Source organism: Argiope bruennichi, chromosome 4 (genome assembly GCF_947563725.1).
Source record: "Argiope bruennichi chromosome 4, qqArgBrue1.1, whole genome shotgun sequence".
In the NCBI taxonomy this organism is placed as follows: Eukaryota; Metazoa; Arthropoda; class Arachnida; order Araneae; family Araneidae; genus Argiope; species Argiope bruennichi.
Window position 1 is genome coordinate 109,540,513 of NC_079154.1, and position 23,367 is coordinate 109,563,879.

At 27.0% G+C, this 23,367-nt stretch overlaps 1 protein-coding gene across 5 annotated transcripts in view; it reads right to left on the minus strand.

Moving 5' to 3' along the window:
* The window catches only part of LOC129965390 (dynein axonemal heavy chain 8-like), a 94,517-nt gene extending 71,477 nt beyond the window's left edge, over nt 1-23,040 (minus strand). For all 5 annotated transcript variants that reach the window (XM_056079229.1, XM_056079230.1, XM_056079228.1 and 2 more), the window contains exons 1-16: nt 22,967-23,040; nt 20,832-20,936; nt 19,124-19,237; nt 18,718-18,780; nt 16,631-16,869; nt 13,756-13,996; nt 10,564-10,763; nt 10,324-10,477; nt 8,771-8,934; nt 8,318-8,420; nt 8,107-8,211; nt 7,111-7,272; nt 5,200-5,424; nt 4,817-4,989; nt 1,842-2,020; nt 142-329 (exon numbers count right to left, since the gene is read on the minus strand). In XM_056079229.1, the coding sequence (XP_055935204.1) occupies nt 142-329; nt 1,842-2,020; nt 4,817-4,989; nt 5,200-5,424; nt 7,111-7,272; nt 8,107-8,211; nt 8,318-8,420; nt 8,771-8,934; nt 10,324-10,477; nt 10,564-10,763; nt 13,756-13,996; nt 16,631-16,869; nt 18,718-18,780; nt 19,124-19,237; nt 20,832-20,936; nt 22,967-23,032 (2,481 nt within the window). In that variant the 5' untranslated portion in view covers nt 23,033-23,040. The remainder of the gene's footprint in view (nt 1-141; nt 330-1,841; nt 2,021-4,816; nt 4,990-5,199; nt 5,425-7,110; nt 7,273-8,106; nt 8,212-8,317; nt 8,421-8,770; nt 8,935-10,323; nt 10,478-10,563; nt 10,764-13,755; nt 13,997-16,630; nt 16,870-18,717; nt 18,781-19,123; nt 19,238-20,831; nt 20,937-22,966) is intronic.
* Between the last annotated feature and the right edge of the window lie 327 nt (nt 23,041-23,367).

Sequence of the window (23,367 nt, forward strand, 5' to 3'; positions counted from 1 at the left end):
AAATATATTTAAATATGGAACTATGGAATTTCGATGGAATAAATGAAAACTTTATGTATATTTTATAAATACCATTTAAAAAAATTTATAAATAAATTAAAGTTGGTTACTGTTTTTTTAAAACTCAGTTAATTACAATACCATTGTGATAAATAATCCAAATTCAGGATTCAATCCAAGAATATCACCATCAGAGAAAACAAACTCTTCTTGCTTTTCTTTTCTAGCAGATAACACAATGGAAATTTGTTGAGCAGCCACGGATAAAACAGGTAATTCAATTCTATTAAATTCATCGAAGCAACCCCATGAACCAGACTGAGCAAGACCTAGACAAAAGTAAGTTAATTTTATACTACAATGATTAAAAGAGAATTAAATTCTAGTGATACTAAAATACCTAAAATGTCAATAATCAGAGTAATGCTTCTGCTTTTGTCAAAACTTTCCCATATTTTCTAAGTAAAAGAATGCTAAATTCAATGCCAAAATGTTAATGTCACATTAATCCCTTCCTATTATTATTGATTAAAAATCTAGAGAACATAATAGGATGAAAAAACCCCACAGAAAATCTTTTATTGTTAATGTGCTAAAGTTGTTTTATTATCTACAAAATTTGAATAATTCATTGCAAACTATTAAATTCTCTTTTGGAAAATAATAAATAAAAAATAATTAGGAAAAGTATACTAATGAATCATATTATAATTGAAACATTTTGCTATTTGTAAATGCTTATGAGAATATACAATACAAGAATAATTAATTATAAAAATTGTCTTACAACTATTCGGCAGACATTGAATTGTAAAATAAACGAAAGGTAATCTTTGAAATAATGTAAAAACATAAGATCATTCAAATAAGAATACTGTTGCGGATTCTACTTCCTTCGTCGGGGTTCTTTTAAGATTTGATGATCGATCCAGAAATAAACAGTCCTTTAGTAGAAAACAGCGCCGTTTATTGGACACGAAGATACTAATACAAAGACGACCAACATGTACAGCCGAGACGAACACAGCAGCAGAAGAGGGGATCCTCGGAGCTTCACTCTACGGTCTCTCCAAACGGCTGAAATGCTCCACTGTCTCCTCGCTTTAGCTGTATCTAACTGCCGACTCACTACTACACGACTGGCTACTCCACACACGAACCGACGCTGCTTCTACAATAAATACCAGGACTCAAAACACAGCAGTTCAGCACTCGCTTGAGCTCGCACAACATTGGACTATTCCGCCGTTGCTTCGTTATCCTCGCGACGACTCGTTATTTGTCTACGACTAAGACTACGATTCTGGTTCATTGCAGCTTGAGCCTGATGGCCTTTTATAGTTCCCGGGAGATGGGAACCTTCTGGGTCAATCAGGTGTATCTCAGTAGTTCCTATTGGATGGAGCATTACATTTTTCAAAATTTCTAGCAATATCTTTTTGTCGCCAAGTTGGCAAGTCGCCAAGTTCAAGCAATATCTTTTTGTCGCCAATATCTTATGGTCGCCAAGTTTGTCGCTAAGCTCTGAGATCACTGACGCGGCACTCGATCAGCACCGAACAGGGCTCACCGTAAAACGGTCTTTCTTACGATGACACTATTCGTACTGAGAAGCAAAATTGCAGGTTTGTAACAATACATTTTTGATGGATTCTTACTGACTAAAACATATTTCATGCAAAAAATAATTTTTCCAAATGATGATAATGTTTTAGATAAATTTTCATCAAAGAAAACCATTATAAAATACTTTAAAAACTAATGATTTATTTCTTATTAAGATGTAAATATATTTCCCGCAAATATATAACACACTGAGAATAATTATATTATATATTTACCTTTGTAAATACGGCCCAGACCTCTGAAGTCCATTTGATCAGAGCAATTAAATACAACAACATACTTTCCCAGGGCTTTTCCCATATCTTTTGTAGTTTCAGTTTTACCAGTTCCAGCAGGACCGGCAGGAGCACCACCCATGCTCATGCCCAAAGCTTGAGCTAATGTTATATAACACCTAAAACATAAGATAATAAAAGTAATAAATATAAAAAATTAATAGCAGTCAATAAATATTTCACGAAGAAACGCTTTGAATTATAATTTAGCAGGGGTAGCCTCCCCAAAACTTATTCTCATACCCTCTAATAAAGGTTTTATCCCCCCTCCCCCCTCCACACTGCATAAAATTACTAATCTTGGAAAAGGAAGTAAAAAACACAAATGCTTAAATTTTCATTTTCATTCCACACCTGAGGGTTGTGTACTTCAAAGAGATATAAAGAAAATATACTTTTGTATTAATTGTATTTGGCGTGCATGTAGAGTTTTTACTGGATTCGGCGAGATAATTTTACAATTAATCGTTAGTATGCAATTAATACACAAATACCAGAAAATGGAATGTTTTTGGACATCTTTTTCCCAAAAGATTAAAATTAAATTTCGGCAAGAAATTATAACTGTAGTCAAATGATCACATACCAAATTTCATTTAATTAAGTCATCGCGTGTTTGAATTATTGTGTTTATATGCATTCAAAAGTATGGACTGGCAGACGGTCAACCCTTTAATAGATTCGATTCAAAATTTGATAAGAAGGAATACTGTCGATCCTAAAACTGTGTACCAAATTTTTATTCATATAGCTCTTTGTGTTTTTGTGTTTTGTAGCTATTGTGCTTGGAAGCCAGACATAGATTTCTCCTGAATGGATGTTATCCAAATTTTGGACAAAATCTAGAAATGTGATGTGAAGTCTTTTTATTATATTTCATCCGTCTAGCTCAAAGAGTATTTTGAGTTATCGTTTTCATAGATAGACAGACATAATGGTAAAATGTGATTTTGGTGTTCAGAGAGATCTGAAACATAGAGATTCGTAAAAGTTCTAAGTTCCAGTTTTAAGTGTTTTCTCTTGGTATACTTTGCATATGAGAAAGTAAAATAGCGTTGTATTACCCTGATTACACTAAAAGAATTCAAAATTTGAAAAAAACATCAACAACAAAAAAACCAATAATAATGTTTAAAAATTACAGAAATTCTATATGAGCAGACAATTTTATACAATTTTTAAATATATTTTTTAATATGCAATTACAAAGAATACAATTTTTAAATATCATCTTTATTTTAAAGATAAGATGCATTCTTTTATTTTGTTTTAATTCAGTTATGCTGAGATAGTTTAGTTTTTTTAAATACCATGACAGAAGATATTAAATGAAATTCTTAAAAGAGAGAGAGAGAAGGTATAAAAAGTATTTCATCTGTTTTATGTTGAGTAAATGGCAATCTTTCTTTTTTGAGGAAAAAAAAAAATCATAATTGCATATTATGCAGGTAGAGTTATGAGAAACTAAAGAGGTCTGAATCCCAGCCCGAAGGAGACCTTTAATAAAGTCTAAAGACCAGATTCATATTTTCATTATTAATTTTCTCTTTTTTCATTCCTATTTTTTTTTATTTTTTTTAGTTATTTTTATACACTATAATTTTCAAGCTTTTTCTTATACAGAGAAGAAATAGATGGACTGGCAGATGGTCAACCATTTGATAGATTCGATTCAAAATTTGATAAGAAGGTATACTGTCAATCCTAAAACTGTGAATCAAATGGTTATGATGATAATGAATGATGATATGATGAACCAAATGATTCATGATTATAACCATTTAAATCATAATGGATATTTAAATTCTTATATTATGAAACTACATGATTCTTTTTACTTTTGATAACATTTGAGTATTACTTAAGTTTAAATTGCTGTATCTTTTATTATAAAAGTCATCTTCATCGTTTTTTACAAGGTAATCAATAATTTACATAATACAGTTAAACAAATACATTAACAGGTTGCTTTACAAACATAAAATATATAATAATTATATATTTTACTTTTCAATAAATTAATCACAAGAAATGAAAAAATGTAATAATAAAAATATGAGATTGCTTTTTTCTACATTAAGAGTCATTCAAAGAAGAAGATTGGAGATAAATTATCTTATTTAAGAAGAAATGATTATGAAAAGGTAAACTTGACTCTTTAAAGAAAAATCAAATTTAACATTTAAGAATCATTCCTGAGTATGATGGTTATTCTAGAGCCATTCTTAAACATAATGATTTATTGAATCTTTTTTGGAAATTACTTGATCTAGATCTTTTGATCACAATTCAAAATTAAAGGTTTCAATTTAAGATTACTAGGTTCATTTAGATGGATCATGATATCATGATTTAATTTTTCGGAGTTTTGAAAGAGGCCAGAAGATAGGTGTTTGCAAAATATGAATAATATTTATTTCAGATTCCTTTTAAAACATTCTCTTCTCTATAAATGTAATGAATTATTTGAGATGTTAATCATATGTTTTACAAAAAAAAAAAAAGTTATATTTTTGATTATATTATTTTAGTACACATGAAATAACAAAGATTACAACTGAAACTTAGTTGCGAAATTTTAAGTTGGAACTTAGTTGCAAATTAACCAATCCTCTTGGTCTTTAACTTTTGATTCCACATGATTTATATATATGGTATATCCAGATGATATGTTACTTATATTTTTATATAAAGATCCATTTTTATTAAAGAACTTTTACTAACAAAAGCAATAACCTTAAAGAAGTAAAATATATTATTTGAAATATTGTAGGTCGTTTTTTATAAGAATTAAAAAAATGTGCTTAACTTAAAGTCACAGTTTATACTTTGTTCTTAATAATAATGTAATTTACTTAACTTAATTTCTTTGGAAATAATCTAATCTTATATGAAAATAGAATTTAAATTATTACCTGTCAGTAAGTGGAGTTATAACTAATCGATCAGTACAGCCAAGAAATTCATTTTGATAAATAAAATCCACATCAGTTATTTTAACCAAGCACATGCCTTCATCAAGAAAATAATAAAAGCGAGCCTGTTTAAGCCATTCAAAATCAGTTGGTGTCTTAATTTTCATTCTGACCTACAAGATTAAAAATACACTGTTTAAAAAATTACTCATAAAATAAATTAATTTTTACCACAAATACTATGATACACAATTGATAAAGACTTTATTCTCTTTACATCTGACAAAAAAATTACAGTTGCGAACTGATTTAATTAATCTAATGTAATGTGTAAACATGTATGACAATTTAAAAAGTCGTTTATAAATATAAGCTTTTCTTACCAAATCGTCAAAAATGTCTTTCTGATGAACATGAATTGTAATCAGTGTTTCATATTTCACTCTAACGAATTTTGAAAGATCAAGAGTCGTCTGAGCAATGAGTTTTCTCAAGATTTCTCCAAACTTTTTATTGGTGAAACTCATTATTTTCTTACTGGCTCTGGCATAAGTTAAAGCTTCTTCTCCATCTCTGGTCCAGATAATTTGTATGCCTAAAAGTGCTACCTGAAAAAAAAGTAATTTCATTAGGAGAATGTTTAATTTCTCTATTCACTTACACATCAATGGAAAAGAGATGCATTTATATTATGTTCTTTTATAGTCACAGTTTATACTTCGCTTTTAACAAGCAAGCAAAATCCTACTTGTTGTTTCAATTATCAGGTTTTCTTTAAAAAATATCATTGTGACAAAAAGGATTTAAATCAAGAATTATTTTAATCTGATAGTTCAACTATAATGAAAAAAAAAAATTTATATACTTTTAGAACACTTATAAAAAACTAAATAATATAGAGCCATATGTTTCATTAAATTTGTAAGACCTATACAAAATAATATAATGTATATATATATATATATATATATATATATATATATATATATATATATATATATAGAATAATATAAAAAGTAAATTGTAAAAGAGTTTAGGAAAAAAATACGAAAACAAATCATTTTAACGATACTTTCATAATAATGAAAAAGATCGATTAAATTCAGTTTACAATGCTTTGCTGCAAGAAGATAATATTATTTAAAAACCATTTTAATTTTGTATATTTCCTTTTAAGATAAGGCAAGAAATCTAAGTAAGTGTCATTTACATTTCATTGTTTCTTTTTTTATATATTGCTAGAAACAATAGTAGGAAAGAAAGAATGCTCAAAAACTCTTTACAGCAAATTATAATTTTCTTTTAATTGGTTATGTGTGGATTTAGATGTATTTAAAGTACATTGGAAGGGCATAAAAAATATTGCAAACAATTGTTTGTCCAAAAACAATTTCTGAAATGCTATTTCAAATCATAGACAGAAATACAGAGAGAGAAACAAGCACAGCAAAAGATTGCAGCTTTTTTTTACTTTCTAGTATAGGAAATATAGTGAAAGTATTATAAATGTCAAAAAATTAAAACACAAGATTTTGATGACTATCCACATTCTAGATCTCTCCGTGTTCGAAAAACATATTTTTGGTATTATGTCTGCCTATCTTGTGTATTCACAATAAAGATAATTGAAAAATGCCTTGAGTTAGATTGACAAATTAAGTTTACAGTCTTCACTCCAAATTAATAAATTCCTATCAAATTTCGGGAGAAATCCATTCAGGAATTCTGCCTGTTTGGCTGTCCCAATACAAGTTAACACGACATCTACAAAACGAAGAGAGTTAAATTGATAAAATTTAGCTCTAGGTACACAGAGTTAACATCTAAAGTGTAGATACCTATGAAATTTGAAACTAAATCTGTGAAGCAATGGATTTGCTGTGGGCTTGCACTTTCAAAAGCAGGTAAATGAGGTGACTTACATATATGAAATTTAATACGTGGTTTTGTGACTATAAAATCATGTATTAAGTTACAAATTACAAATTGTAGCTCTGTCTCAAATTTTGGTTTCAGTCAGTTGATCCTTACCCAGGGTACACAATTTTATGCAGGTGAGGGAATAACATCTTAATTAGAGAATATGTGAGAAAATTTTGAGAAAATCACTCCTACCGGTCAAAGATATATATATTCAAATAAAATGTTGAATGAGTATCTAATGACTATTTTCTAAAAAATATATTTAAAAAGATTTAGATAATATACATATAAACAAGATTTCTTTTACGATTAGTAAAAAAAAATCCATTTAAAACATCTTTATATTGCACTGAAATGCAATAAATAATTACCTGCGCTATATATTTATCTATAAACGTTATGAGATCAAAGTCGTCTTCATTTAGACTTCTAAACGCATCCTTAATAACAGTATTCAGAGACATCTGCTGAACAACAAGTAGATCACCAAGCCATAATTCGACATTTCCTTCTGCCCTTACTGGCCTATCAAGCTGTTTAATAAAGAAACATCGCTTTAATTCATTGCAAACCACAAATATTTGATACTACTAACAGCAATGAAATGTTACTGTCATTTTAAGAAATCCATATTTTGTGTTTAGAAAAAAGGTTATTAATAAATTAGCTAAAATATTCAATAGCAGAAGTATATTTAAACTTCTAAAGCTAATTTCCCAGAATCAGAAAAATAATTATATGTATATAAAAAAATCCTAAAGAAAGCATTATGCTAGTCAAGATTTTCCTCAAGAATTATATTTTATTAACACATTAAGAAAAAATTCCTACTATCTGTTCTGTCAACCAGATTTATTTGACATAAATAATATAAAATATATTTTATTTAAAACGAGATATTCTGCATGGATTTTTCATTTTAGAACCCATTACATAGATTTTTGCTGTTTTCCTTTACCTAACCATATAGGGAATTACAAATAAACAAGAATTCAGAAATTTTAAAACGAAAACATAAAAGTGCACATATGACAATTTTTAAATCTTTTAGCTAAAATGCTAAATATGTATATTAATTAAATACTTTCACTTCTCTTCCTCTGTTAATAAATTATATTATATAATTTTTACATAATTAAAAAATAATATCCCAATTTAATGTGTACAAGATATTTGTTTATTAATGAATTATTGATCATTATTCATTAACAAGACAGGCTAAAACATTTAAATAAGACATGAATTTTCTATATTTCTGATATTTTAAATTAAAATTATTTAATGTGATAAACATTCTACAATAATGTTGCAGACTAAAATAATATTACAAAAAAAAAAAAAAATCGTAAGAAAGAAATGTAACTCACAGGGATTTCATCACCTTCCTTTGATATAACTGCTGTGATTTTATTATAATCATCAGGATCAAATTTTACTTTAAAAACATTTTCAAAAACTCCAAGTAAATGAGCCTATAAAAGCAATACTTTTGAGTGAGTAATGATTAAAAAGTCAATTTCTTCACAAAGCATTTGAAAACGACTGGAAATTAATGAACAGAATAAAAGATGTATCTACCTGAATAGTGTGTGAATCACTTGCTTGACCCAAAATTTCTAGCAAAGCTGGATCTGATATAAAGAAGAAACGGGGAAATATTCTTCGCTTGCTTTCCAAATACCTGAAATATTTAGCAGAAAATGATATAAGCAATAACAATAATAATACAATCTCTTATTATTTTTAAAGCTCATAAATAATTTAAGCAATTATAAAAACAAGATTATAAGTAATTTATACTGATCATTTTATCTTGATTCTATCTTGCTCTAATTTGTTTTGAACAAATTTTCCAAATTTTACATTAAAATATCAGAAATTTTATAATAATAATTATAAACAAAAAGATTTTTAATTTTAAGCAAATATGATACATAAAAATAAATGTTCCTAAATTGTAATATTAATTTAAATCAATAAGAACCATTAATATCAATAAGAACAACAATGCAATTAAGCAAAAAATACTACCCCACAAGTGATTTCTGACAAGCTTCCAGTTCTTCTAGCAAATGTGGTAATGCTTTACTCATGGTATCATCTTCAGCACAGCATTTTATTACATTGACTTTTTCTCGAGCTCTCTCCATCAATTTTACCCAAGTTGAATCAATAATTGCAAATCTTTCTGCTTCCTGCATTTAGAAAATTTATGTTTAATAACAATAAAAAATAATGAAAAGAAGAATCACTTACTTTCATTAATTTAATTATTATCATAGTTTTAAATTTTGTAAGTACTTTTAGATTTTGCTGTATAAAATGTTTAAGAATTCTAAGAGCCATTTCAAAAAAAAAAAAAAAAAAAAAAAGTAAATGATTGAAATATATATATATATATATATATATATATATATATATCATAAAAATAAGATTAAAACAATAATTAATATGACCTTCTAATGATAAATAGAGCCATATTTAACAAATTTAATAATATAATAAATTTTTATCCAATGAAAATGCAATCCCAAAGGGAAAGTTTAGATAATGGTGGTAAAATTAGTAAGATTTGGATTGGTTTAATGCTCAAGGGCCAGCCTAGTAAGGTTAGTAAGAAGTGTACAGAATATAAAGCTAAAAAACGTTAATAACAAAGTAAAGTATTAATGTTAATAAACAGAAACAACCTGTACAAACACTTACAACCTTTACTCATTAAATTTTGCTCATAATAAAAGTGAAAAATAAGAATTAAATGTCATAAAAAATCTGAGATTATATCATTTAAAAATTTATTAAGAATTAATAATTCTAAATGATTCAAACCATAAGTTCTCCACTCAATTATGAAGATATGGATAGTTAATCAAGGATAATTTCTATTAGAGTATTGAGTGATCAACTTTCTGCTCAAAAGGATGTAATCTCATAAAAGTTATGAAGTCGGTTGTTATATCTGGCATGCAGTTTTCTTTTCTAAAACAGTATATAACATGAATAAAAAATATCTGGAAAGATAATGAAAAAAGAGTCAGATATTTTAAGTAAATGCTCTTTATATTTTTTATCTTATTATCAAAAACGTCTCTCTAATCATTAACTAATCCTGCAGAATGTGACAAAGAGTTAAACACAACAATAAGTTTCTTTGCTATAAATATTTATTTTAGTTGCATTATTTAGAATCTCATTTTAGAGATACATGCTGGTTATTTTAAGACAAACCGCATAATAACAAACCATAACCAATGAGTTCACTTAACTTATAACCTCTCACCAAACTTCCACACTATGCAAGAATGAGGATGCTTAACTTTAATAAAGTAAATATCAGACTTTCAAAAAATAATGATCAGATTTTTTGGAAAATCCTGATCTTTAACAGAATCACTCACTGTTTTTTTAGTCATGGAGTTGATGTTATCTTTAAGTGGATTAAGGTGATAATATCAATTGATATTGTCACCTTAATCCATTCTAACAGGGTTTATTTAAAACATTTATTTGCAGATAAAAGCAATTTTATATTTAAATCCATTTCAAGTTAAGATTAATAATTATAGGATAATGTATCAACTTGCTTTTGGAAGTTGCTTGGCAATATCCCCTCCAACAAATACAGCTTCTAAATAGACCCAAAGATTTTGTACTATTAGCCAGTTTTCAATAACCTCAGTGGCCGTGGTAAGATAATGCAACCATTTTAGAATAACATCTTTCATTGCAGCTGAATACCTTTACAAAAATTGGAAACAAGATTATTAAAAAAAATATAATGCACAAAAATAATTATTCAAATAAATGTTATAGAAATACATCACCTGTTGCTTAGAAGAGATCCAAGAGTCATCAATCCATCTTCAAGTTTAATTGTAGTTTCACCTGCCTCAGTACCTTTAAGTAATAACTCGCCACGATTTTTGAAATGTGAAAAGTATAAGTTTTCCACAGCCCAATCAGCAAAGATTTGATTCAGCTTGGCTTCAATCTCTTTTTCTTTCTCAGCAGCAATGCAAATATCCTATTAATATAATTTTATTTGAAAGATCAGTAAAGACAATATCAGTGATTTTTTTTAGAAAGTTAACACAAGCTAGTAGTAATTTTCTCTGAACTTCAAAGTTTACATCTATAATATGATATATTTTGTATTTAGTTTAATCATATAGTTAAGGGTATCACATATGTAATTTAGAAAAAGAAATTTTTAAAGCCCCTCTCTTTGTTGATTAATTGGGCTGAAAATTTGATACAGATTGACATTCAGTTTTGATACAATTTTGGTATAAAACCTAAGAAATAAATTTCGAATTTCCAGTCTATTATATTTTTTTAGTTATTGAGACCACATACGAGGCAGATAAATGGACAGGCTATCTAACTTTTAACAGATTTACTCTTACAACTGAAACTGATGTACAATTTCAATTAAAAAAAGATCTAGCTATTTGTATTTTTGAGGTATGAAGTTTCTTTTAAAACATATAATTAGACATATCGATAGACTGTCATCTCTTCTGTATTAAGTCCAAAATCTTACAGGAAAAGCAGATGCACCAGAGATAAAAATTTAAAACTTCACGAAAATATAAAATTTTTGTACAAAGTCTATATATTTCACTCATTTAGTTCAAATAGACATAGTTTTTTTTTCTTTTAGACTCAGAGTTGTCTGAAATATGGAGATTCATCAAAATCTTAGAGTCAAATTTTTAACAATTATAGTGCTTTTTCTTTCTACAACATAACATTCAACATAAGTATGATAAATTTGAGGGAAGAGTAGAGCCCATAAAATATAATTCCTGATTAAATGCCATTGTAAAGTCAGAAGTAATTTCTTCGCGAATTAGGAAGTAGAACAATAAAGACAAGAAAACAACAACAAATTACTATAAAAAAGGCATGATATTCATATTTATTTTATTACAAAACATAAATGAGGAATTGGTCAAATAGATAAATTTTGACTTGTAGCCTTAAGCATCAGTGGTGCATGAAATCCATAAGATTTAAAAAGATTTCTGCTATATCTCAAAACTTCTTGATAGCTCCATCAACTGATTCAACAATGGTTGATATATTTTGCTTTCACATGACCTCAAGTGAAAAAAATCAAGACACAATAGGTTTGATGAGGCCAATAATTCATATCACCATAACTCTGATTCAGTGCTATCTAAATATAACATTTAAATGTCACTATTCATTGGTTAAATAAGTAGAGTTCTACCATTCTAGAATAATTCTAAATGGGCTTGCAATTGAAGAAAAGGATCGAAATGTTCTGATAGAACTAGGGATTGCAATATCGGATCAAAAGTTCAATACCGTTATTCGGTATTTTTTAGATCTTAATACCGGGATACCGGTTTTAATACCGGTAGTAAAAATTTTAGAAAAAGAAAGAAAACACAGGTGTTTCTTTGTTTTATTTGCCAGTTTTATTAGAGAGTGTAAATATCACAAAAAATAATTTGTAACTTATAAATTATAACAATATATAAAGAATCACAAAAAAGTAAAGGAACATCTTATTTATTTAAATCACAAAAAAGTGTAAATATCACTATTCAGTCTATGGTACTATTACAAATTTTTGAAATGTGATCTTAAAAAAACATAATGCATCCATTGTACTGTCATTAAGTCTGCAATGTAATTTTGTGCAGAAATTACCAGCTGTCGAAAACGCTCTTTCGGCGTTTACGCTAGTTGGTGGTACTGTTAGCAATGCGCGATATACTTTTTCCAAGTATTTACCTCTAAATCTCCCATTTTCAAATAAATCGATTTCTCGTCGGATAGTTTTAGATATAGCTGATTTCTGTATTGTATTTTGGTTTTCTTCATCGCAATTAGATTCTTTCCTCTTTAACAAATTTGTATCATGTTTCGTTTTTAAATGTGTATGGAGTCCGCTTATACTTCCTCCATTCGCTTTAATAACTCTTGAACTTTTTTTATATCGTGCCACTATATTTTCTTCATCATATAAATAATGAAACCAAACAGAAGTATTATCAACTAATTTTTTTATGTTCTTTAAAGTTACGCTTATTCATTATTATGAGTTATTATTTCTGAGTACATATATAATAAATCTGAAAAATATTTTGAACCCTAAAGTATGATATGCAAATAAAATGTGAATAAAACTCACCAATTAAAAAAAAATATCGAAATAGTATGCACTTTCTTCACAACTACAACCTTGTTTTCACAGATACGAATATGAAACTACGAATTTTGTGCGAGCGCAGTATCGCTCGAGGTATAATGGGATAGTTTTGACCCGCCTCCTTGGATAATTCACATATTTTATCACTTCTCTTGAAGGTACGATGCACCTTTGTATTCACAGTCTAATTAATTTTGCCCGTTAGGGTGACATAAAAACAAAAACGTATACTATTTTGCTATGTTGGTGATCCCTGAACATATAGTGGAGACAATTTAAAAAATTTCTTGTAAATACCGAAAAAACGGTATTTAAACTTGTGAATACCGTTATTAGAAAATTGTACAAATGGCTCAAAATACTTAGGTAGAACTTACTCTAGAATTATCAAATATTCATAAAAAAGGAGGCATAATGTACAATTTTAGGAGGCGGTCTTTAAACATGCTGCCCTAAAAGTTTACAGTGAAATGGCTTTGAGTTTCACATGTACATTTTTGATGTGGTCATCTGTCCCACAAATTTGTTATGAAGTGGCTGAATCAGCTACTTGGTATGCTTAACAGGTAAATAAGAAAAGACTTTCGATATAACGCGTATGATGCAAAGCAAAGCAAGATTGGTTCTGATTACAAATTGCAGATTTTATTACATATTTACAGAAGTCAAAGAACCTTAGAGCTTCATTATCTGAAGATGAAAAATAATAATAATAGTAATAAAAACAGAATTGATAGTATGTTTAAAACAGTCCAAAAAGATTATTATAATATCGAAACATAAAAATAATATTTAATAGAAAAAGATATACATGGTTGTAAAAATATTTTACCTCAACATCATCTTTAAATACCAACAAAGGAGCTTCCATAACTGTGCCAAGAGTCCACTTTGACTGATCTTCATCGAATTTATGATTGCATACTTTCTCAATTCTTTTCCAGTGGTTCATGGTCATCGCTTCATTTCGTAAGCGAGTCAGCAATGGGCATGTGTCCTTAAAGTCTTCGATTCGTTGTTTTAGTATATTGAAGTAACTCCAATCTTTGCATCCTTTTGGAAGTCTCATGCATCTGCAAAGAAATACAAGTTACAGTATGATATTCAATGCCAGAAATCTAAAATTTTCATGATATCTAAGCTGAAAGACAGCATATAAATACTCAAGTATATTAAAAATGCAATGACTTTCTCATTTATTTTCAATACCATAGTCATATAAACTGTGCAGAGTGAGAAAACTCTGTATGTGTCTTTGCAATCTCTAATTTACATAAAGTAGTAATCATAAACTAATTTAAATAAATTGCATCAAAAAATAAACAAATCATGCAATCAAGAGCAATTACTGTATACAAATAATGCAACTAATACATTTGGCCCTTTAAGATAAGATATGAAAAATATCTTTGAAAATCCTTTCCATTTTAAGAAATAATATGAAAAAAAATCAAGCTATAATTAGGAGAGACTTGTGTACCTAAATCCATCATGTACCTCCACTCTTTAATTATCATTTAGTTTTAAGTTTTATTATTAAGTTGAATGGATTATATTATTGACACTTTTCCAGCCATTTTGAAGTCTTGTAAGAGAAAGATGTGGAAAATCATTAATGAAACACGGTTTTGGATTATCTTCAGTAAAGTTCTATAATTCATATCTCTACTATGTTTCACAAAGGTAAACCAACACTTTAGTTTGAATTCTAGTACATAATTTTATGTATAACATTAAATATTAATTGAAATGGTAAATAAGTCCCTTTCTCTGTTGGTTTTTAAATCCGCGTTTATTATTTGTATGCAATTGCATTGTCTTGTATCTAGAGCCACATAGTTTTCTTTCACCTAGGGTCATGGATCTAGGTACAGCAACATATTCTTTATATTTGTCATTATTTTCAGAAAGTTTTCTCATACTGAATAGAGGAAAAACCTTAATTATGTAAAATATTTTGAAAAAATAAATTGTTTTGCTGTTAAATGTTTTTTTTCAACAGAAAGGATGTATATTTTGTTGGAAAAATACATTTGCTATGATCATTATTGCCAATTATTAATTTGTATATTATAATTTCAAAAAAAAACTATTATAATTTCAAATAAGGTTTCAGTCATATTTTAATCAAAATTTAAACCATTATCCTATGTTTGTACAGTGAATTCCTAATTTATTAATATCCCTATGTTATGTATTTAGATGCCTAGAAACTCTGATGGAATAAAGAGGTCAAAATCTATTGCAGATGTTATAACTGCGACTACAGAAGAGTTTTGAGTGAAGTATTTTAGTTTAATATTTTGTTGCTGCCTAGTTGTCCAAGTGGTCGAAAACCAGGGAGATATAAATTTCTGGCAGATATTCCAGAAAAAAAAAGAAAATGTGAAACAATAAGCAATTAGAATGGCTAAAAGAAACTTCCTTACAAAAACTTGGATTTCAGATTGAGGTATTAGAATAATCAGCAAACAATGCAATTTATTTTTTATTTAATCTAAGAAGCAAGTTCTACAGTAACTGTTATAACACTATTAAAAAAGACGACTTTTGTTTAACAAGATTACAAAGCAGAAAAATTGAATATTTTTATGTCGCAGAAATAACACATATTAAAGAGGAACAATACTATGTTGAAAATTTAAAAACATTGTACCCTGAGAAAAGTTTCTGTATGATAAAGATATTGTTTATGAAATACAGAATAACAATAATATGTTTAAACAGAGCAATATATATATATATATAGTTGTTCCAAAGGGACAATATATACAGCTGATGTTTAGAATCAATTTTTTTTCAATTATAATATTGAATAATTTATGAAAATACTGGTCATTTATTAATAATTTGGTCTATTGCAATTTAAATAGTTATTATATGATAAATAAATATATTATCAGATATTGTTCTTTCCTAAAATTTATAACGATTTCAATAGGAAGTAATTAGTGCAACTATGTGTGCATGTCAATTTCACAATTTTGAAACAGGTTAATAATTCAATATTTATATGATGAAAAAAATAAAACTGGCCTTAGATACACAGTCCTCCCTACACCACTTTGGTTATTGATATTGAAATAATGATATTTAAGGTTATTGATATTTAAATCAATAACCAAATAAATAATAAAAGTTAGGCATGGACTAGCATACTAATATTTGCTATATGGTTGCTTTAATAACTTAAAGACCAAATTATTCTTTTATTGTTATAAATATGTATATACAAAAATAGAATTAACTTAGGTTTTTTTTAAGATGTTAATACGACAGAAAGAAATGATTTTAATAATTTAGTAAAAATACACATAATAAAAAGGGATATCAATCTTAATTTTATTTCTTTAACATCCAAGACTATAGGAAAAATATGCCAGTAGAAATTTTTAGCTTCCATTTCTTTTGATAAAGAAAAATAGTAGATATCACAAATAAGCAGAATTTATTATTCAAAGTGAAAACCCTTTTTTCAGAATAACTTGTATAGCACAATTTTCAGCAGACAGCTAAATCCCTTTAAAAACAGATGCATTGATAAAACTAATAAAATTTTTATATTATAAATATTCTTCTAATTTATCTTCTTGATATTCAGAAACTAACATTAATACATTTACAACAGTTTATAAGGACTTATTCAATGAAATATATAATGCAGAGTAGAAAGAGAAAGAAACTTTGATATTAAGCAACATTCTTACTTGGTCTGAAAATCAGTTAACTCATCAGTCATTACTTGCACATCAACATCTTTCCAAGACAACTCATAATAACTTGTTATTTTTTTCATCACTTGATTAAATAATGCAAATAACTTTTGTAAAAGAACCATGTCTTTTTTCGTTTGAGTTAGAGTAGGGTATTCTGAAATAGGAAGGGCAAAAAGTTCCTCTCCATTTCTGTAGCTTTCATATCTACTGTAAAGTTTGTCAAGTCGATCCTATGAAAGAAGAAAGTGCAACTGTATATAAAATAAAATAAACCATAAATTGGTACAATTTAAAACAACAACAATAACAAAAACCTGTCAGTGTTTGGTTTTTTACTAAGCTCCTGAAGCAAGCAATAAAGATGGCAATGATTTTATTGCAAAGAAAAAGGTAGCACTTCTTTAATGTAGTTATTCAACACTGGTCTTTTTGAATATTTTAAACTTGTCTGTTGTTAACCAGTTCACAAGCTTTAAACAATACTTTTGTTTTTAATTTGTTGAACAAGTGTTTTTAGTAGTCAAAATATTCGAATACCTTATATATTTGTTTGTAAGGAAGAAGCAATTTATTTTCTGAAATCAACATATAATCCCATTTCAGAATCATTTTTGAATGTGAATTTTTGGTTTAATAATATAACTTGGTAAAGTTTCCTCGAAAATTTGTATTAAAAATGGAACAAAATAACATATCTAGAATTTTTCTTTTTCTGAAACTTTTTGTCTTCAAATTGTGTATTTTCCATGTTATTACATATTTCAGCTGCATGGATGCAGAAGGACCTAGCTGGGAAGCCACAGGTATCAAAATTATAATGATGTAATTCGCTGTATTTCTATGGTTAATAAGGAAATGACCATTGGGAAAACATATGAAAGGTATATTTCTTAAAGAATCCCTAAGAATAAGTATCTCTATTCGAAAAAATTATGATGATAAACTGAAACGAGCAATGAAGAGGAAAATGAAATTCTTGAACAAATCCTTCTTGTACAGATTGAGGAATGCTTTTTGATGCTATTGATTTGAGGCACATCATGAAAGGTTTCTTAGATTCTTGGGAAGGCAGATTCCACAATTTTACGGTTTATGAGGAAAGACCATTCAATTCTAAGTACTTCTACAGTAAATAAAATTGGGAGAGGGAGTTTTTAAATGGAAGGACAAATAAAGGAATGACTGTAACAGCACAGATGATTATGGTTGTTAATTTTCTTTACATACACATCTGATGAATATGAAGAAATACTGAAGGTCAATATGACCCAAGAAATTGATGGTACAGTTCTGCAAAACTAAAGTTTTCACTGCATAGACATTATTGCAGTAAAATTATGTGGAAGAGAGAGTTTCAAACAGTTTGCTGATATCCTTGTTTATTGATTGTTCTCATCCTTATTTTTGAGGTAACCTCTGGAAGGATCTGTAGATGGAATAATCACAGGGAAACTAACTCTATCCAGCTTGCATAACTGAAATTTTACTGCGTAATAATTATTGGGTAATGAAGGATAGATTCTAAGTTCCATCACTCTCAAGAGCCTAATTTCTCTTGTAGGAGGTATGTCCTATTATTGAAATGCGAGTAATTCAATCCCAGACCAATACTATATTTGTCAGGAGAAGCAGGAACTTATTTACATATAGTACAACATTTCATCCATGTACTTGTGATGTTTCTCTGCATTTCCCTTCTCCCTCCCCACCTCCAAGGAGAAATAAGAAAGTAGATAGAAAGAATAAGTGCTAACACTTTCGGCGATATTGCAAACAATTTGAGAATTGTAACTGTCACATACAGTAATCATGTTTCAACTCTCTTAGATTTGCTGCAAATCTACTTTTTACAATATGTAATTAACTTATTGGCTATTAGTGGCATGATAATTTACTTTCTAGAGAAGTCTTAGAAATTTATCAATCTAATAGAAAATTTCAAGAAAAGATATTTAAAAAAATGACAGATTAAAATTTAGAATAGTGTAAAAATAATGTGATAGCAATAATAATAATAAATAAGTTAAACTTCACAATTTATTCTAATTGTTTTCATAATGGAATATTTTTATACTTACAGCAAACATATCAACTCGTTTACTTGCTTCTTCAGGTGTTATTCCAGCAACCATTGGCCCTGCCTAAAAGTTTTACTAATTCATTAGAATTTGCAAAGAGAATGAGAAATAGAAAACTATTTCAAATCACAGAAATATTAGCATTTTATTCAATTTTCGATACTAATATCAATTATTTATATGCATTTATTAGCATTAATTATATGCATTTATTAAATCATATATTTAATAAATGCATATAATTTAAGAAAAAGAATAGGATTTCTTTATAAAAAAGCAATCATGAAACTTAATATTTAAAAAATAACAATATAATATTACAGTTTGCATAAAATATCATGTTTTAAATTTTACCTAGTGAAAGTGAAATTTTACCTAAAAAGTGAATTAATAGAGTTTCGCTTACCTCTTGATAGTCATCGTTAAATTCAACAACATCAACTTTGAAAGTTTCAACGAATTGCTTAAGCATAGCTAGATATTCATATTGGTCATCAGCAAGCTCATTTGCAACTTGTCTCTGAATAATAATAATAATAATAGATTAAAAAAACATTTAAACAGAGGCAGACTAATAGAAAATTAAAACGTACATGCTATATTAAGTATTATTATTATATGGCCTTTATTTTTTCTTCTGATGAAGAAGAATATTATATAAAAAACACATAAGGTTAAGTTTCAGATTGAATAAATATTCTTAGATAATCAAATGGAATCAGAATTAATGTATTACTACAAAGTAACATTTGTCACTTAAATAAAAGATACAATGACTGGAAGGTATTTTTCATTATTGAGAGCACAAAAATATTACAAAGGATGCAACTATTAAAAAAATTTACCAGTTTTTTGCAGATAAATGAAATATAAAGATTTTTTTAAATGAAATTATTTCTTAGCAATCCTTACATTATTACACATTATGGCAATCTAAAAATATTAGTAAAATAAAAGGCTTATTCAATAAGAAACAAATCATTGGCATTATTATGCATTGTAATGAAATATTTATCATCAGAAATCTTTTTTTATTCTCTTCAAGAGCCTCTCTTAAAAGCAATACTAACACAATGTATAAGAATGTATAACGAAGTAAATTCTGTAAAATGAAAGCATTTTGGCTTCTTGGAAGGTTTTTATTTGTGAGCTTTCTACAAGTTTAAAGACTTGTCATCGTGAAATTTCTTTTTTTTTATCTAGAAAATTTAGTAGTTTTCTGACAGTATATAAAAGCCAATCTCAGCATTCAACAGTTCACATCAACTAATGAAATATTAGATTTTCTGAATTTTCCACCCATGACTGAAGGTGGCCTCAATAGAGACGGATTATCTACCAATCTTACAGAATAGCCGATGAAAGAATTGCTGTTGAGATTTCATAGAATAAGATTGGTATGCAATTGTCATTGTTTTTATTTACAATGAAACTGCTAAACCTAACTGAAAATTTGGACCTATTTGCCCTGTAGCATCTTGAGATTTTGTTCATCTCTCTGAGAGGGTATGTTGCAATTCTAATTTATTGAAAATTAAATAAATTGTTTTGTTTATTTTATTATAAGTATTTGTAAATAACTATTGCAAATAAATTAATTTTTGTACTATCTTAATCAAAACTTACCCAATCTATAATTTTATCCAAATTGTAACAAATGCAAATTTTACAAATCATTAATTTGCCTTTTTCTAGCAGTTATTTAAAATAAATATTTTTGAATTTTTATAAATATATCAATAATTATATATCAAATATCAATAATTTTCAAAATTGTTGCAGTAATTATTTAAAATTATTTTTTTTTATAAACAAATGATTTTTCAGTGTTGTTTATACAATTAATTTTTTTAATATATTCCAATCAAACAAAATTTCTTGACACCAAGTTTTCAATTATTATGCAAAAATTAGCATTAAATGATAAATTAATGCATTAAACATCAGCAAAAAAAAAAAAAAAAAAAAAAAAATGCTTAACTTATGGTTTTAGCCTGAAATTTCAAATCAACAATTTTTAAATAGTTTCACTTTTTTTTAAGAGGAAAAAATGATAAAATTGCATGTGGCAGACAGCATGAAAAGGCAGTTTTCAAATAAAAAAAAATACATACTGCTTTTTTAAGTAAGGAATCCAATGCATTTGATAAACTTTTGGCCTTTTCGACTTCATCTAAATCAACAGGAAAATTAAATTTCAAGAGCAAAGCATATGCATCCTGAAATAAATTTACATTATTTATTTAACAGATATACATACGAACTCTAAAAATAACTACATGATGAAATATCATTAATATATATTAATAAAAATTGTCACAAGTATTTGATTTTTTTTTCTTGGTTAAATATTAACTCTATAACCGGTTCTTTGCTAATGGTAATAAATATGCTTAATAAATAAATAAATAAGAAGAAGAAAAGAAGAACAAATGCATTAATTTAAATTATAACAGTTGTAGAAAAAGAACAGTATAAGAAATATATCAGCATCTTTTAATTTAAAAAATATTAACTGCAAGCATTTTATAATAAAGAATAAATAAATGTATATACTTCTCTTCATTTTATCTTTCAGCCATTTCCTCTATTTATAAAATAAAACCTATCTTCTGTGCTTTGTACAATTTGTCCAAATACAATCCTTATGAAATATGAAAATCAACCAAACATAATGGTACACAATATATGAATATCATATTTATTAAATATGATTTAACTTTACATCAGAGGTTAATACAAAGTTAATTATTAATCTTTACATATGATTGTGTGAAAACTTCAAGTAAATTTCGACAGTAAAAGGCTCTGTAACACATATCAGTGGATATCAAAATATCACAATCCCATAGCTTACTTCACATTTTAATTTTAAAAATTACAATTATGCTTTGTAAAATATGTGCATCATATATTTTATGTTAATTATCCCAGGAATTTATTTAAGAGAAATTTTAAAAGTAATTAAATGTTTAAATTTTTCTCAGGGAATAGATACCATCTACAAATTATTTACAAAAACTAAAACAAAAATACCTGTTTTCTGACCATAAAATAATATACAAACAATTTGACTGAAAGTAATCACAATGTTTTGTTAATTCATAAATGTTAGACAAAACAACAACAAAAAAAAATGAAATTGACAAGTAATAATCTATTTCAGTGCATATTTCTATGATAGAAGCTTTCAGAAATGGGTAAAATAAATTATAAATTTATAAATAATAATAAATAGTTAACTATAAGAATATATACAACTGGATTTAAAATGAACTATGAATAGAAATAATTAATTACACATATTTGATTTAGAGACATATCAAAAAATGATTTAAAAAAAAAAGAATACACATTTGAAACCTTCATATTACATAGATCAACAATCTGGATCAACAATCAAGAACACAAATCAACTGTTATCTAAGGAAATAGAATTAAATTTTCATATTAAAGAAAGCCTTCCCTTAATCACTTTATTGCAGATGGAAGAATAAATTGTTGTAATTTGATTGATTTCTTTCTTTTGCTATATCAATATTCTAGTTTGTAAAGGTGTGAGAATCATTCAGCACATCATGAAATTTCAAGCCACAGGAAAAGAACAAAAACAGCACAAAGGGCATCATACCCTTCAAGTTTTTTAAACCATATTATCAAAAAAGCATAAGAATTTTTGAAGGGCGCCATAATACCACCTATAATTAATAACTTGTATCAAAAAGAAGAGGATCACAAAATGCAATACAAATAATTTTAGGATAAATATCAGCAACATTTTAATATCAAATTTGAAGTACAATGTAGGAGCAAATAAAAACACATGTATGAATGTCTTTTTTTATTTACAGGTTAAAGTAAAAATATTTTAATATTATATTTCATAGAAAGTCATGCACATGAAATTGCTCATTTCTTATTGCATTGCAAATGATTATGTATTCTTTAACAAAAGGTTGATAACTTTTTTAAAATCTCATTTCTTTAAATTAGTAATGCAAAGCATTTTTACCAATTTTTATTTGCATCTATAATTTCATTGATTTCCTTTTTTTTAAATGAATCGAAATGTTATTGTATTATTGCTAATGAATAGTTTTCATTTTATTTATATTTTTTGATGAAAAACTTACAAATATCAATCTAATTTCTTGTAATTAAAAAACAAACAAATAAATTGCATTCAATGTCAAAGGATTTGCTTAAATTTAATGACCGAATTTCCTACAATTTACAATGTAGAATTTACCTTTATTGGTTCAAGTTCCATATCAATATCTATATAATTTTCCTGAACTGTTTCAAAGCAATTCATTGCTCTCTGGACATCACTTAGTTCTTTAACTGGAAGATTTATTATTTTCTTTTTGTCATCCATAAAATCAGAAATCTCTATTACTTTATTCAGGTATTTTCTGTTAATTGAGTTTCCATAAGAAGTAAACCATCTATGAACTTCTTTCAAAAGATTTTCTTTCATAATATCTGAGATATAGATGAAGAGAAAGAAAAGTAACACTTATACATGAGACATAAAAATAAATTATGTCATTGTAAACTAATAAAATAACAACGTCAGTAAAGCCTAAAATAAGATATAAAAACCAAAACTAAACAGGCATTTTGCTAAATATTGATTACAGAAAAAAA